This window comes from Peromyscus californicus, unplaced genomic scaffold, assembly GCF_007827085.1.
Source record: "Peromyscus californicus insignis strain IS unplaced genomic scaffold, ASM782708v3 Scaffold_15__1_contigs__length_86483966, whole genome shotgun sequence".
NCBI classification, from domain to species: domain Eukaryota; kingdom Metazoa; phylum Chordata; class Mammalia; order Rodentia; family Cricetidae; genus Peromyscus; species Peromyscus californicus.
In genome coordinates, this window is record NW_026294447.1 from 33,233,299 (window position 1) to 33,248,222 (window position 14,924).

At 43.1% G+C, this 14,924-nt stretch overlaps 1 protein-coding gene across 2 annotated transcripts in view; it reads left to right on the forward strand.

Moving 5' to 3' along the window:
- Fancm (FA complementation group M) overlaps positions 1 to 14,924 on the forward strand; it is a 55,742-nt gene that overhangs the window by 26,640 nt on the left and 14,178 nt on the right. For both annotated transcript variants that reach the window (XM_052738608.1, XM_052738609.1), the window contains exon 14: positions 2,006 to 3,833. In XM_052738608.1, coding sequence (XP_052594568.1) covers positions 2,006 to 3,833 — 1,828 coding nt within the window. The remainder of the gene's footprint in view (positions 1 to 2,005; positions 3,834 to 14,924) is intronic.

Sequence of the window (14,924 nt, forward strand, 5' to 3'; positions counted from 1 at the left end):
TATTCTAATATGCGTAGTGACTCACATAAACTGTGTAAAGCCACTTTAAGATTGTTGTCACAGAAGCTAAAGAAGGCTCCGTGGTTAAGAGTTGAGATCTTCTCTGTGAGTTCGAGGCCAGCCTGGTCTACAAAGCGAGTTTCAGGAAAGGCGCAAAGCTACATAGAGAAACCCTGTCTCAAAAAAAAAAACAAAAAAAAGAGTTGAGATCCTGAATCTGGTTCCCAGCACTCTCAATGGTAGTCAAAGCTGCCTGCAGCTCCTGCAGCCTGTGGGGGGTTGGGATACCCTTACAAACTTGTGGCATTGCACTCACACCCATACACACAATAAAGGAATTTTTACAATTAAAAAAAATAAAAGAATGCTGGGCGTGATGGTGCATGCCTTTAATCCTAGCACTCAGGAGGCAGAGGTAGGTGGATCTCTGGGTTTGAGGCCAGTCTGGTCTACAAAGGACAGCCAGGGCTACATAGAGAAACCCTGTCTTAAAAAACTAATACATGAATGAATGAAAGAATAAGATCTTTAAAAAATAGATTCTTGTTGCATTGGGACTTGGGATTTCTTAAAATACTCTTTATCATGTTGGTTGTTTGGTGTCTGTCTTGTATCCTGGTAGTGGACTAGGGAATCATTAATTTCTTTTGTGTTGTTGTTTTTGTTTTTTAGTTTTTTTGAGACATGGTCTCACTGTGTAGCTCTGGCTGGCCTGGAACTCTCTCTGTTTGCCAAGTTGGTCTTGAACTCACAGAGATCCACTTGCCTCTGCTTCTCATGCTGGGACTAAAGGCGTGCACCACCATGACCCAGACCTTGGTATAGTTAATTCCTTGAACAGTGTTTGTTGTTTTGTGAGTTAGTACTGGGAATTGAACTTAGGGCCTCATGCATGCAAAATAAACACTTTGCCACTGAGCCACAGCCCACCCTTGAATAATTTCGTTTTCACTTTCTGACAGGAGTGAAATAGTGAATTACTTATGAGTATGAAGTCTATAATGACTGCCCGCTTCATAGGACTGTTGTTATATTAAAATGACATAAGACATTTAAACAGTAATTGGCACAAAATCAGTGCTTAATAATTGTAGCTGGCTTTATTGTGGGGAGAGTGATCATGAATACTTTCAAATTAAGAATTTAGTGGTGAATCTCAGCAAATCGTGTACCATCAAATTAACACATTTACTGAATCATTTCTATGTCTCGTGCTGGCTTCTAGGCCACAACTGTAGGGAAAGCAAAGACAATGTTATGTCTCAGTGAGCAGATCTGCTAGCAGGAGACAGACATTGCTGACCGCGGCAGTCATTTAGTATTCCAGAGTGTGGAGAGGTGAGGGGTTTCACTTATGATTAGCAGAGGAAGAGGGGGGATAGAGACTACAGCTCTAGCTGATGACCCAGAAGGAAGACTTAGAGATTCACCTCAGAAGTTCTTGGTTGGAAACTTGAAAAAAGGTCTTAGCTGAGAATTTTGCTTAAAAATAGAACTATATATACCCAAAGCCATAGCCTACCATTGTTTTAGGGGTCTTGAGGAAAAAAAAAGTGTTTTTGCCAGATGGGGGTGCATACCTATAAACGCAGCACCTCGGAGGCAAGACCCAGTCTCAAAGAGCAAAGTAAACAAACGAGGCAGCTCTCAGTTTATTCACTATTGAGAATTTAAATTTGCTATATGTATGTATTTTTAGGAAATTAATTTTTTAATTAAATGTTGAGTATTTATAGCTTTACATGTTAATTGAAGTTGTTCTTTGTAGGACTAGCCTCCATGGTGGTTCTGTGTCTTGAGTACTGAGATTAAAATATTAACCAGTGATTTTATAGTGATGTGATTTAGTTTTTTTTTTTTCTTGATTTGTTAGAATTTGGGGGATTTAAAACAAAAGCATCTGAACGATAATTGTTTTTTAGAAAAATGTTATAGAGTGAAACTCATGTCTCAGAATGGGCTTACTTTGGTTTTCTGTGACTTTTTTCTGTTTCTTATTTTATAGGATGAATGCAGCTATGAACTGACAGTTAAGCCTTTTCTACAAATGAAAGATGTCAGCTCAACATATAGGAACGCATGTAATAATCTAGCCAGTGTCACCAGTATGACTCACGAGAAATCTTCATTTAGACAGAGTGTAGATGAACGGGCTTCCTTCTCGGTGAGAGAGTCTGCGGAAGAGCGTGCTGGGACTGTTGGACAGACTCCTCCCGGGAGTGCTGAGATGGCTTCTCTAAGGGACAAAGCTTCTAGGGCAATGGGAAAAGACGCGGCTAGTGAAACATGCGACGACGAGGGTGCAGCTTCTCCAGACACCGGCAGACGTTCTCCTGCAGAAGCCGTGGTCCCGGTAGACCCACCGAATGGCGAAAGGGTGGCGGGGGCGGATGGAATCACCGCCATGGGGGCTGTTGACGATGAGGGCCACCCGGCAGCATTACTAACGGAGTGTCAGGCCACAGATAAATCTGGCTCGTCCGCCAGGTACTCCTTAGACTCTGGTTATAGCAGTTTCAGTGATGAGAAATCTACTTCGTCCCATTTGCTCCTTCCATTGGAAGAAGAGCTGTACACAGAGAGAGCAGCGGAGCCGTTTTCTAGCTGTCGCCTGGTGACAGGAGAGGCGCTAGCTAATGTGGAGAGATTGTTATCCCATTCTCCCCCGTCTCTCAGTGGACTCTCAGACCTGGAGCATGAAGTCACTCGGGGCCTTGAACTTGACGATACGTCCTACTTACCCTCCTCAGAGCATGGACACAGCCATGAACCTGCCGCTGTGATGTCACACTCGGCTGTGAATGCTCAACAAGATTTAGAAACGAATTCAGTGAAGCGTATTAATCATCCTTCTGAAAACTGTTGTCTCTTTGGCACAACTGACAATAAGATTTCTGATCAGCCCTCTTTCTGCGCCTCTGATAATAAAGCCCAAAATAATATTAAAAATAAAAACTTAGTATCTAACAATTATGCTCAAATACAAGTAAACCTCGCAAAGAGTTTGGTTGACAAAAATAGCCGCGATGATGATGATAATGAACCCCCAGTATTCACCAATGAGGGTGAGAGCTTACTATTATTTGATGATAGTATCGAAGAGTTAAATGGTGTGGGCCTTGCTCCCTTCCACAGTAATAGTTGGCCCCTGTGTGTGCCAGAAAAAACTCTTACATGTGAACTGCCTCCAGCCTCTAACTTCTTAATTTCTCATGAGCTTTTGTTAGATGATTCTGAGCCGGAAGATCAAATCATCTGTGACACCAAGAGCTGGAAATCTCAGGACGGTTTGAAAGACGAACATGAGGAACTGAAGACCGAGGGACATACTTTTGATTGCTCTGGGGATTTATTTTCTGTTACCTTCGACTTGGGATTTCGTAGTTCAAGTTCTGATGATGAAGTCACAGGCCATGTGTCAGGTAGGAGTAGCACACAGGCAGCAGCTGGTCTCCCCGGAAGGCATTCTGATAACAAGGAGATAAAGGATGCCAGTGATGCTGTAGGTCCGCCAGGTGGAGCCATATCACCAATCCCGACAGAAACCAAGCAGTGTTCACACTCTACAGAGCATAAAGAACCTGCATCTCCCCACTTCCCCCCATGCTTGCCAGTGAAGGAGAGAGTTATGAGCACGCCGATTTCTAAAGCAAACATCTGGAGCCTGGGTTCTAAGACAGGAGCAGGCGTGCTTAAGACACCAGAATCCACCGAGGAGAAAGCCAGTGTACGGAGTTTCAAAGTGACGTTGAGTCCAAGATTTGACGATTTAGGAGAAGAGGCCAAAAGCAGTGATCAGGTCTTTCTGCATTTGTCTCCTCAACACACTGCAGGTAAGAGTTCATCTCTGAAATCTATGAGTTTCTGGAAAACATTCCAGAAATAAATCTGTACTATTCAAAAACTAACTTTTCTCAATATATATATCAATGTGTGTATGTGTGTGTGTGTGTATATATATATATATATATTTGGAAAATTATGTGTGTATTCTTTCTTAAGCAGATGCTCATTATTGGGAAACTTGACTCTGTATGCCACAGGAATGCTTTATGCTCTTTACTGTCAAATGTACAAAGAAGTATAAAATTTGCCACAATTACTTGATTGTAAAACACAAACAAGCCGGGCAGTGGTGGCACGCACCTTTAATCCCAGAGGCAGGTGGTTCTCTGAGTTCAAGGCCAGCCTGGTCTACAGAGCGAGTTCCAGGACAGGATCCAAAGCTACACAGAGAAACCCTGTCTCAAAAAAAACCAAAACCAAAACCAAACAAAACAAACAAAAGTTTAGAAGGCAGTGAAAAGATGTTGAATTAGATTAGCTTGGAAAGTATTCGTGGGTATTGCTGACTTTCAGTTTGGCTCCTGAGGAATATGTATAATTTAGATGTTGAAAATAAAGAATTGGGGTGTTAAAAATAATGAAGCAAAGGAAAGGAAGGAAATTATATGCGTTTGTGGGGAGAGCTGGAAATTTTTATGGCCTACTGTTACAGTTACAGAAAGACTAGAAACATGGATCAATATTAGGTATTAAATAACTTAAGCTGGAGCCAGGTGTGGAGGTGCGTGCCTTTCACCCTAGCCCTCTGGAAGGAGGCAGATGGATCTGAGTTTGAGGATGGCCTGGTCTACATACTGACTTACAGGTCAGCCAGGGTTATACAGTGAGACCCTCTCTCAAAGTAAAAAAACAAAATAAAACAAAATGACTTAAGATGGTGTGGTGATGTGGACTTAACAGTCCCAGTATTCGGGAGACTGAGGTGGGAGAGTCGTGAGTTAGGGCCAGCCTGGGCTGCATAGCTGATGAGGTCCTGTGATCGTAGTGTCTTTTTAAGTCCTGGTGTGACTTTGAACTCATTGACTTATAGACTGTACAAAGCAGGAGCAGATGTAAGGTGAAATGATTTCCTCTAATCTTGTTTTTATGTTATTCAAGGGAAGGGCATCTTTGAAGGAACAAAGTAAGTTCTAGAAATGTGTTTGATTTTCTTGGTTTTGTTTTGGGAACAGTGTTTCACTGCGTAGCCCAGGGTAGCCTTAAATTTGAGTTCCCCCTGTGTGTATCTGCCTCTCCAGTGCTAGGATTATGGGCATATACCACGACGTCAGTGGAAAAGCATTTAAGTTTTAAAACATAGCTTCGGGAATGCTCTGCTGTATCTACTCACTGGAATGCTCTGCTGTATCTACTCACTGGAATGCTCTGCTGTATCTACTCACTGGAATGCTCTGCTGTATCTACTCACTGGAATGCTCTGCTGTATCTACTCACTGGAATACTCTGCTGTATCTACTCACTGGAATGCTCTGCTCTATCTACTCACTGGAATACTCTGCTGTATCTAATCACTGGAATGCTCTGCTCTGTCTACTCACTGGAATGCTCTGCTGTATCTACTCACTGGAATGCTCTGCTCTGTCTACTCACTGGAATGCTCTGCTCTATCTACTCACTGGAATACTCTGCTGTATCTACTCACTGGAATGCTCTGCTCTATCTACTCACTGGAATACTCTGCTGTATCTACTCACTGGAATGCTCTGCTCTATCTACTCACTGGAATACTCTGCTGTATCTACTCACTGGAATGCTCTGCTGTATCTACTCACTGGAATGCTCTGCTGTATCTGCTCACTGGAATGCTCTGCTCTATCTGCTCACTGGAATGCTCTGCTCTATCTGCTCACTGGAATGCTCTGCTATATCTACTCACTGGAATGGTCTGCTCTATCTGCTCACTGGAATGCTCTGCTCTATCTGCTCACTGGAATGGTCTGCTCTGTCTACTCACTGGAATACTCTGCTCTGTCTACTCACTGGAATGCTCTGCTCTGTCTACTCACTGGAATGCTCTGCTGTATCTACTCACTGGAATGCTCTGCTCTATCTGCTCACTGGAATGCTCTGCTGTATCTACTCACTGGAATGCTCTGCTCTGTCTACTCACTGGAATGGTCTGCTGTATCTACTCACTGGAATGGTCTGCTGTATCTACTCACTGGAATGCTCTGCTCTATCTGCTCACTGGAATGCTCTGCTCTATCTGCTCACTGGAATGCTCTGCTCTATCTGCTCACTGGAATGCTCTGTATCTACTCACAGGAATGCTCTGCTGTATCTACTCACTGGAATGCTCTGCTCTGTCTACTCACTGGGATGCTCTGCTCTATCTGCTCACTGGAATGCTCTGCTCTATCTGCTCACTGGAATGCTCTGCTCTGTCTACTCACTGGAATGCTCTGCTCTGTCTACTCACTGGGATGCTCTGCTCTATCTGCTCACTGGAATGCTCTGCTCTATCTGCTCACTGGAATGCTCTGCTCTATCTGCTCACTGGAATGCTCTGCTCTATCTACTCACTGGAATGCTCTGCTGTATCTACTCACTGGAATGCTCTGCTGTATCTACTCACTGGAATGCTCTGCTCTGTCTACTCACTGGAATGCTCTGCTCTGTCTACTCACTGGAATGCTCTGCTGTATCTACTCACTGGAATGCTCTGCTCTGTCTACTCACTGGAATGCTCTGCTCTATCTGCTCACTGGAATGCTCTGCTCTGTCTACTCACTGGAATGCTCTGCTCTATCTGCTCACTGGAATGCTCTGCTCTATCTGCTCACTGGAATGCTCTGCTCTGTCTACTCACTGGAATGCTCTGCTCTGTCTACTCACTGGAATGCTCTGCTCTGTCTACTCACTGGAATGCTCTGCTCTGTCTACTCACTGGAATGCTCTGCTCTGTCTACTCACTGGAATGCTCTGCTCTGTCTACTCACTGGAATGCTCTGCTCTGTCTACTCACTAGTTCTGTTGTCTCTCTGAGCCTTCAGTTCTTCTTTAATACGTCTTTATTTCTTCTCATTGACGGTTGCAATAATTTTTCCGGTTTTATATCAGCTCTAAATTAAAACTTCTCCCTGCCTTGTACTTAACTATTACTTATGTCCAATACGATGAACCGCATGTGGATAAAAATAATTAATAAGGGAGTCTGTAGCTAGTACTTTTTTCTTCACCTAATGAAAAGAGGATTTAGCATTATTTACCATACTGTATGTTTGGTGGTGGGGTCCTTAAAAACTCCACAGAAGCAGTTTTTAAAAACTAAGCTTCCTGAATGGTTATTGCTATAGCTAAACAATTTATTTAACTCTGTTTTCATTAAAAGATAATGAAAGTGCTGGGCATAGTGGCTCACGCTTTTAATCCCAGCACTCGGGAGGAAGAGGCAGGTGGTTCACTGTGAGTTTGAGGCCATCCTGGTCTACAGAGTGAATTCCAAGACAGCCAGGGCTACACAGAGAAACCCTGTCTTAAAAAAACAAAAAAGAGAGAAGGCTCAGAGGTTAAGAGCACCAACTGCTCTTTCAGAGGTCCTGAGTTCAATTCCCAACACCCACATGGTGGCTCACAACCATCTGTAATGAGATCTGGCACCCTCTTCTGTGTACATAATAAATAAATAGATCTTTAAAAAAAAAAAAAAAGCAAAAAAGACAATAGAAAAAAAAGTTGGAATATGCAGTGTCTCACTCCATTTCAATAGTTCAGCAAATCAGCAGCTTTTTAGCTGAGTGGTATCAGAGTCAGAATTTCAATTAGAGTTGGACTCATATGGAAGCTCTTCTGAAGCGTGGAGAAGCTCCTTCCAACAGGCTGCTTCAGGAGGTTGGCCGTGAACACACAGGAATCATTCGCCCATGCCTGCCCTGCCAGTGGAAGGTCCTGGATTAGGACTCAGGGCCTGTGACTGTTCTCCATGTTTCCTGTTCTTTCTCACTGTATGTAGACCCGGTGAGGTTTCTGAGCCTGATTCCTCTTGATAAAATCTTGAGCATTCCCAGAACTTTTCTCAGGACAGACCAGTTTAAACACAATTGCCTGTCACATTCTATATATTGAATCTGGCAAAGCACAAAGCAAGGCCGAAGCCATATCCGGATCCAGGGTACACTGACCAGATCGGGTTCTACAGCTATTGGATGTTCTGACATCCAAGAATAAACATGTGTTATACATTGAATGTAAATGTTTAACACAGGAAGCATGAACTCGCGTCCAAGAACACTCCAATGAACAAAATGCACCTGAGGAAAAAGGCCCTCTGCCTTTTTTCCTGGAGCCTGTCTCACAGATCTCCAGGGCATTGTTCACCATGCATCACTCAGACACGTTACTCGGTGCATTTCTTCTAACATAACCCTGAGGAACGGATTTCTAGTGGATCTTCTTGGAGATCACTCCATTGCACACTCTCCCTGTCCACAAATCCTTTGAATAAAAGCCCTTCTCTACTTTGGCATTCTGCTGAGATACCAGAAAATAATTCTTTAAGCCCTATAGCAGGCCTGTTGTCTGTGAGGGTCTTTGAGGATCGTCCTTTGAAAACTTAAGGTGCCTTTTGTCTGCCTGCTAGCTACCATGTGATGTGCCACCTTTGACCTTCTTGAGGTCTTCCCCAAGCGCTTTCAACTTCATGTTTTCCTGGCTGTCCTCTGGATTTGATACTTGAGTGGAAGATTTATCAATTTTAGTATTTTTGTTGTTGTTGTTGTCTAGAGAGGCTGGGAATTTTTAAGATCAGTAAGTTCAGCTGCTTCATCTTTTAAAGGAGTATATCTCCTTCGTTTTGCTGTCACAGCAAGAATCAGCTGCTTATACCGTACAGATCTCGTACATGCGTTCTTAACTGTCTTGGGGACATGTCCTACTTTCTTTTTTATCATGTTAAACTCTCGACGGGATTTGTAAGGATTTCCTTTCCTCTTGCTTCTCTTAAGCCCTCACCAATAACCCCCCCAAGGCCATTAATCTTTCTATGAACAATTCCTAAGCCTTTGAAAAACCACAAAAAATCCTCCCAGTTTCTACCCATGGTCTAGTTCCAAAGCTACTTCATTGGTGTAGGTTTTTGTAATGACAGCCTCTTCTTTCTAGAAGTCAAGATACATGTGATATATGTGGTGCTTGCTGTATGATGAACTAGTCCCAAACCTTAATGGTTTAGAACAAAAATGTTATGTGAGTGAGTCAGGAATCCAAGTGTGGCCCAGTGGGCCTGGATCAGCATATTGAGGTTGCTATCAAGACTTTGGCCAGGGCTTTATTTCTGTTCTCTGAAATCGTGACTAGATTTGGAAGATGTGCTTTTCATATGTGCATGTGTGTGTGTGTGTGTTGAATGTACACAAGTGTGCGGACTTGTACTCCTGTGCCTGTTCATGAAGCCAGAGGACAGCGTCATGTGTCACTTTGCCTTAGTTTTTGAGGTGGGTGCTTACTGAACTATTTGAGCTAGAGGCCGGCTAGTTCTTGGGGTCCGCTTTCCTCCTTCCCCAGTGTTGGGGTTACATGTACACACAACCATGCTTGGCTTTTTATTGGGGTGCTAGGAATCCAAGTCAGGTCCTCAAGCCTGAGCCATCTCCCCAGCCCCCTGGAAGACATGTTTTAATTTTTTTTTTATGTGCATTGTTCTTTTGTCTGTGTGAAGGTGTTTAATCCCCTGAAACTGTAGTTACAGGCAGTTGTGAGCTGCCATGTGTGTGCTGGGAATTGAACCCAGGTCCTCTGGAAAGGCAGCCAGTGCTCTTAACTGCTGAGCCATCTCTCCAGCCCCCCACCTCCACCCCTCTACCCCCCAAAAGATGTGCTTTCTTCAGCCCGGCTTGCTCACAGTACTACGACTGGTGGGAGACTGTGGTTTCTTACTTACAAACCTCTTCATAGGGATGCTTGGTAGGTTAGAATAGTTGTGTGTGGCTGTGGAGTTGTCTACTCGGGTGGCTGGGGCAAAAGTGTGCTTAAACCTATACATTCAAGAACCAGCCTGGACACCATAGACAAAACCATCATCTGGCTTCTCCCAGCCAAATCATCAAAGAGAAAGAGCAAAGACGATGCTCCAACACCTCATGTAACTTGAACTTATAAATAACCCACATTCACTTCTATTATATTCTTTTTTAATTTATTGAAGTGTGTATTTTTCTTACTTTTCTACTTTTTGATTGCTTTGAAGACTTGCCAAGGCAACTTAGAGGAGAAAGAGTTTATGGAGCTTACAGTTTAAAGATGTGAGCCTATACCCATCATGGTGGGGAGCATGGCAGCATGCAGGCAGGCATGTGGCTGGAGAGGTACCTGAAGGTTCTACATCTGGAGCAGCAGGCAGCAGGAAGACTAAAATACTAGGCCTGGTTTGAGCTTTTAAAACGTCAAAGCCACACAGTTCCTCCAACAAGGCACACCTCCTAATCCTTCTATCTATTCAAATAGTACCACTCCCTGATGACTAAGCATTCACATATATAAGCCTAAGGGAGTCATTCTTATTCAAACCACCACACTCAAACACATGCTCGCTTTTGCATAAACACATGCATATGCGTTCATATGCATACTTAAAAATCCCAAAGAACCTTTCACTCTATTTGTAGCCTTTATTTTCATGATTTAATTGTTTCAATTAGAGTTCTATAATTCATGGGCAAACAGGGCCCATGAGATGACTCAGTTGATAAAGGCCCTTCCAGCCAAGCATTATAACCTGAGATTATCCCAAGAACTTGTGGGAGCTCACAACTGACTCAGTTTCCCAGTTTGAATCTAAAGTCTATTCTGAGTCAATAGAGTTCAAGCTTGTTTGCTCCAAGGCTGTGAGAAAGTTCTGATTAGTTATACTGCTGTGCCCAGATCGCAACCCCCAGAGAGACCACCAAAGACGAGCAAGCCGGAATGCAAAAGCAAGGTTTAGTTCAGGATATCCAAATACAAGCCTACGCAGGGATTTCATCCAACAGGTCCAACACAGTGTAGGCTGGAGGAAGTGCCCACCTCTTGCAAGCTCAGTTTTTAAAGGAAAAAAAATCACAAAGTTACATCATTTAGGGGTGCTATTACGGGTACAATTCTGATTGGCTCACTTCTAGGGACTTTCTAGAAATCATGGCTTAATCTTTACTTCTAAGGGAGTGGTTGCCCGCCCCCATCTCTCATTAGCTGCCCTCAGGTGGGGACATTTCTGTGGTCAGTTACCCTGGAAACCAGGGAGAGGACATTCTATAGTCCGGCAGTCATTACCTCATGACTACCTTGTGACTGTACTTTTACACTTCCTGGTTTCTGGAATCTGGACTTGTGGCCTATTCCAGTAACTCATGGCCTGCACCTAAAAGGAGAAATCTTAGGCCTTAGTTTTAGGGTGAAAACATTTTGGTCTTACTTCAGCTTATCTGTTTGCCTTGTTAGGAGTTTTACAATCCATCTCTGGGATCTGGTCATGTTATCTCCGGAGAGGGGCATCTCGTGGTTAATCAGTTACCATCAGACATCCTGACTTTGTTCTTTTGAAAACTCCTGATTTCACCCTCTTCAGGAAGGGGGAACTGACTTAGTTCTGTTTATCTTTAAGATATCTCTTCCCTCAGCTCTTTTGGGTTTCTGGGGGAAACTGTGTCTGGGCCTTTGGTGGGGTTCTTTCAATACTACTTCTCCCAAACAAAAGACCAATTGTGCCTTCTGGTGGAGACCCATAAACACCTGTAGGCAGGGCCTGAACTCCCATTTTAGGAGTCAATACTGTGTAGGAGGAGGAACTGAGGTCCAATCCTCTGCTGCCTGGGGTTGCTCTGTAGAGGTCTTGAATGGATTTCTTTGCTGAGGAACGAATGGTTGTTGGAGTGCCCCATAATATTGTTTGGGGGCCTGAGGCTGGCCCCTTTGCTCGTTTCCTGACAGAGGGTTTCCATGCACATCTTTTATTGACTTACATTCATTAACCCAATGTCTCCCTTTTTTACATCTAGGGCATAATCCAGGTTCCTTCGGCTTTCCCTTATTGGGGCATTGCCTAATCTGATATCCCATCTGACCACACCCTAAACAACTTCCAGGTGGTCCAACAATCCTCCTTTTATCTGGAACCTGTCGTCTTTGCTGAAAAAGCATATCTTTAATTGTCTTTCCCTGCATTGCAGCAGCCACAGCCAGCCCTTGAGTATAAGAAGGGCCAATATCAGAGCATAACCAAATAATAATCAGAAATATCTCCTTTCTTTCTGAATGGTCTAATGGCAGCTTGACAAGCTGTATTAGCATTCTCATAAGCCATCTGTTATACAAGCAAAAGTCCAGCTTCATTATCCCCCAATAGCCTTCCTGTTGCTGTCATTAGTCTGGAAACAAAATCTTGAAACAATTCATCAGGTCCCTGTCTTATTTTTGATAAATCCTCTGTTTGCCTTCCAGTGCTAGGCAATTTATTCCAAGCTTTCATTGCTGCAGAACTGACTTGAGCATACACTGCCACGTTAAAATTTAACTGATTATCCACATCTCTGTAATCACCTTTACCTGCTAACATCTCAAAAGTAATAGCAGTCTGTTGAGCTCTGTTAACATTAGCCGTACTTTCATACTGCTCATGGAATTCTGTTTTCCATAATAAATAATCTCCTCCAGATAAACAAGCTTTAGCTAATCATTTCCAATCTTCAGGAGGCAAGGCTTCAATTGCCCTAGCTTCTAAGATGGCTTGAGTGAAAGGCGCTGTTGGACCATATTGAGAACAAGCAGACTTTAACTCCTTCAGTTGTTTAAAAGGAATAGGCGTATGTACTCTGACTACATTTCCTTGAACATCCTGCTGTTCCATAACTGGAAACATCTTAAATCCATTAATATCCTCTCCTTTATTAGCCGCTTCCCTTAAGCTAGCTTGTAATGGATTAATAGTTAAAGTTTGCCAAGAGCCTGGAGGCTTCTGAACCATTTCAATCACAGGAGGTTTCTTTACCTTAATGGTTGAGTCTTCAGGAGGGTCTAAACCCGCTATCATTGTAGGAAGAGAGTGCTTCTTTTCAAGGTGGAAACTTGAAGCGTTTCCAACTTTTTACTCAAAGGAGCTTCCAATTTTATCAGTTCTCCCCCCCTCCTTAAATTCTTTACTCGGCTGCTGTTCAACATTCAAAGTCATAAGCGGAGAGGAAAATTTTGCAGCCTTTACTTTTAATTCTGTTTCATCATCAGAATCTGACTGATTATCCTCATCAGGTGACTTCTTAGAGGCATCTGTATTAAATGATTCCTCTGGTGGAGCAGAAGATTTATTTTTTCTCGATTTAGGTAACATCTTCTGTCTGTCAGGATGAAGATCTAGACTGTCCCGAATGAGTGTCCAGAGACTAAAAATATCTATTGGAAGTTTTTCTGGACCATGCTTATCCTAATACTGCTGTATTTTATCTCCAGTACGTCTCCAAATATCTGGGTCCAAGGTACCTTGTTCAGGGAACCAAGGACAAATCTTATTTACAAATTCTAAAAATTTACACAACTGCTTACATTTTACTTTAGCGCTTCTAACCTTTAAAGTATCTTTAAGTAAATATACAAACCTCTGTTTTCTATTTGCTTGACCCAGATTTATACTTTACTCTTATTCACAAAATTTTTTTACCCTGGGTTTACTTTATTTACACTTATGACTTTTACTCTCGAGTTAACTCACCACAGCTTCCACTTTTGTCAAGTGCACTCCTTTTTCTTCTGTGGTGTCTATCATGGACTCCTCCATACCCGCCCCATGGGGAAGCTCATCAGCGGGGCCATGTGCTGAGTGCTCGTCACTCCCTGGTCCCTGGGAAGGTCTGAGACTGGGGCCTCCCACGGCCCTAACCAGGCTCTCCCCGAGCGGGGAGGTGAGTTCCCAGAGAGCAGGGCCCCACATTGGGTGCCACTTTTTGTGCCTGCTGACAGTCAGCTGGGTAGCTGGGTAGAGGCATGCAGATTGAAGAGACAATGAAGAAGACAGAAAAGAGTCGAGAGGTCTGCTGGTCAATGCCAGACAGCCCGAGTTTATTTCATAGCCAGCTTATATACAGTTTTTAAGGACAGAGGTAGAACAATGCACAGCGCGGACATTCAACCACTATCTATCCTGCCTTGCATCAAGGAGCAGGCAGTTTCATTTTCTATCTCAATGTACCTCTGGCTGGCACTAGCCTGCATCTAGCTAGTGTGTTCCTTCCTGTGGGCTAATCAGGACTTTCTCACAGCCTTGGAGCAAACAAGCTTGAACTCTATTGACTCAGAATAGACTTCAGATTCAAACTGGGAAACTGAGTCAGTTGTAGGCTCCTACAAGAACCCACATGGAGAAAGGAGAGAACAGACTCCCACAAGTTGTCCTCTGATCCCCACATGTGTTCTGTACCCTGCGAATGTCCCTCCCACACAGTGTAAATGTTAAAAAAAATGAACATGGACTAATAAATTATATTTACCTTTTTTCTCTTTACATTTAATTTTTAAAATTTTGAGCCTCACTTAAATATGTATTTTTAAAGATCTGTTTTTATTTCATGTATATGAGTAGTGTTTTGTTTATATGAATGAAAGTGTACCACATGTATGTAGTACCTTTGGAGATCAGAAGAGGGCGTTGTATTCTCTAGAAATAGTTACGAGTGCTGGGAACTTAACCCTGGTCCTCTGCAAAAGCAGCCAGTGTTCTTAACTGCTGAGCTATCTCTCCAGCCCCTTAAATATGTATTTATTAGCAAACTAGTGTCTTTTATTCTCCTTTTTTTAAAGACTTTAAAAATCTTATTTTTTTAAATTTATGTACATATGTGTGTGTCTTTTTGACTATATGCCACATGCTTGGGTATCCTTGGAGGCCCAAAGTTCTAGAGCTTGTGAGCTGCTTGGCATGGATACTGAGAACTGGACTGGGGACTTCTGGTTGAGTAGCAAGTGCCTTGACCCACTGAACTATCATTCCAGCCCCTTGCTGTGTTATAGAAATGTGTCTGTGTGCTGGTTATGTTGGCCAAACTTCTGAAGATCTTGTTTTGTTTTGTTGAGACAGAGTCTTGCTGTGTACCCCCGCTGGCCTTAAACTCATGGAGATC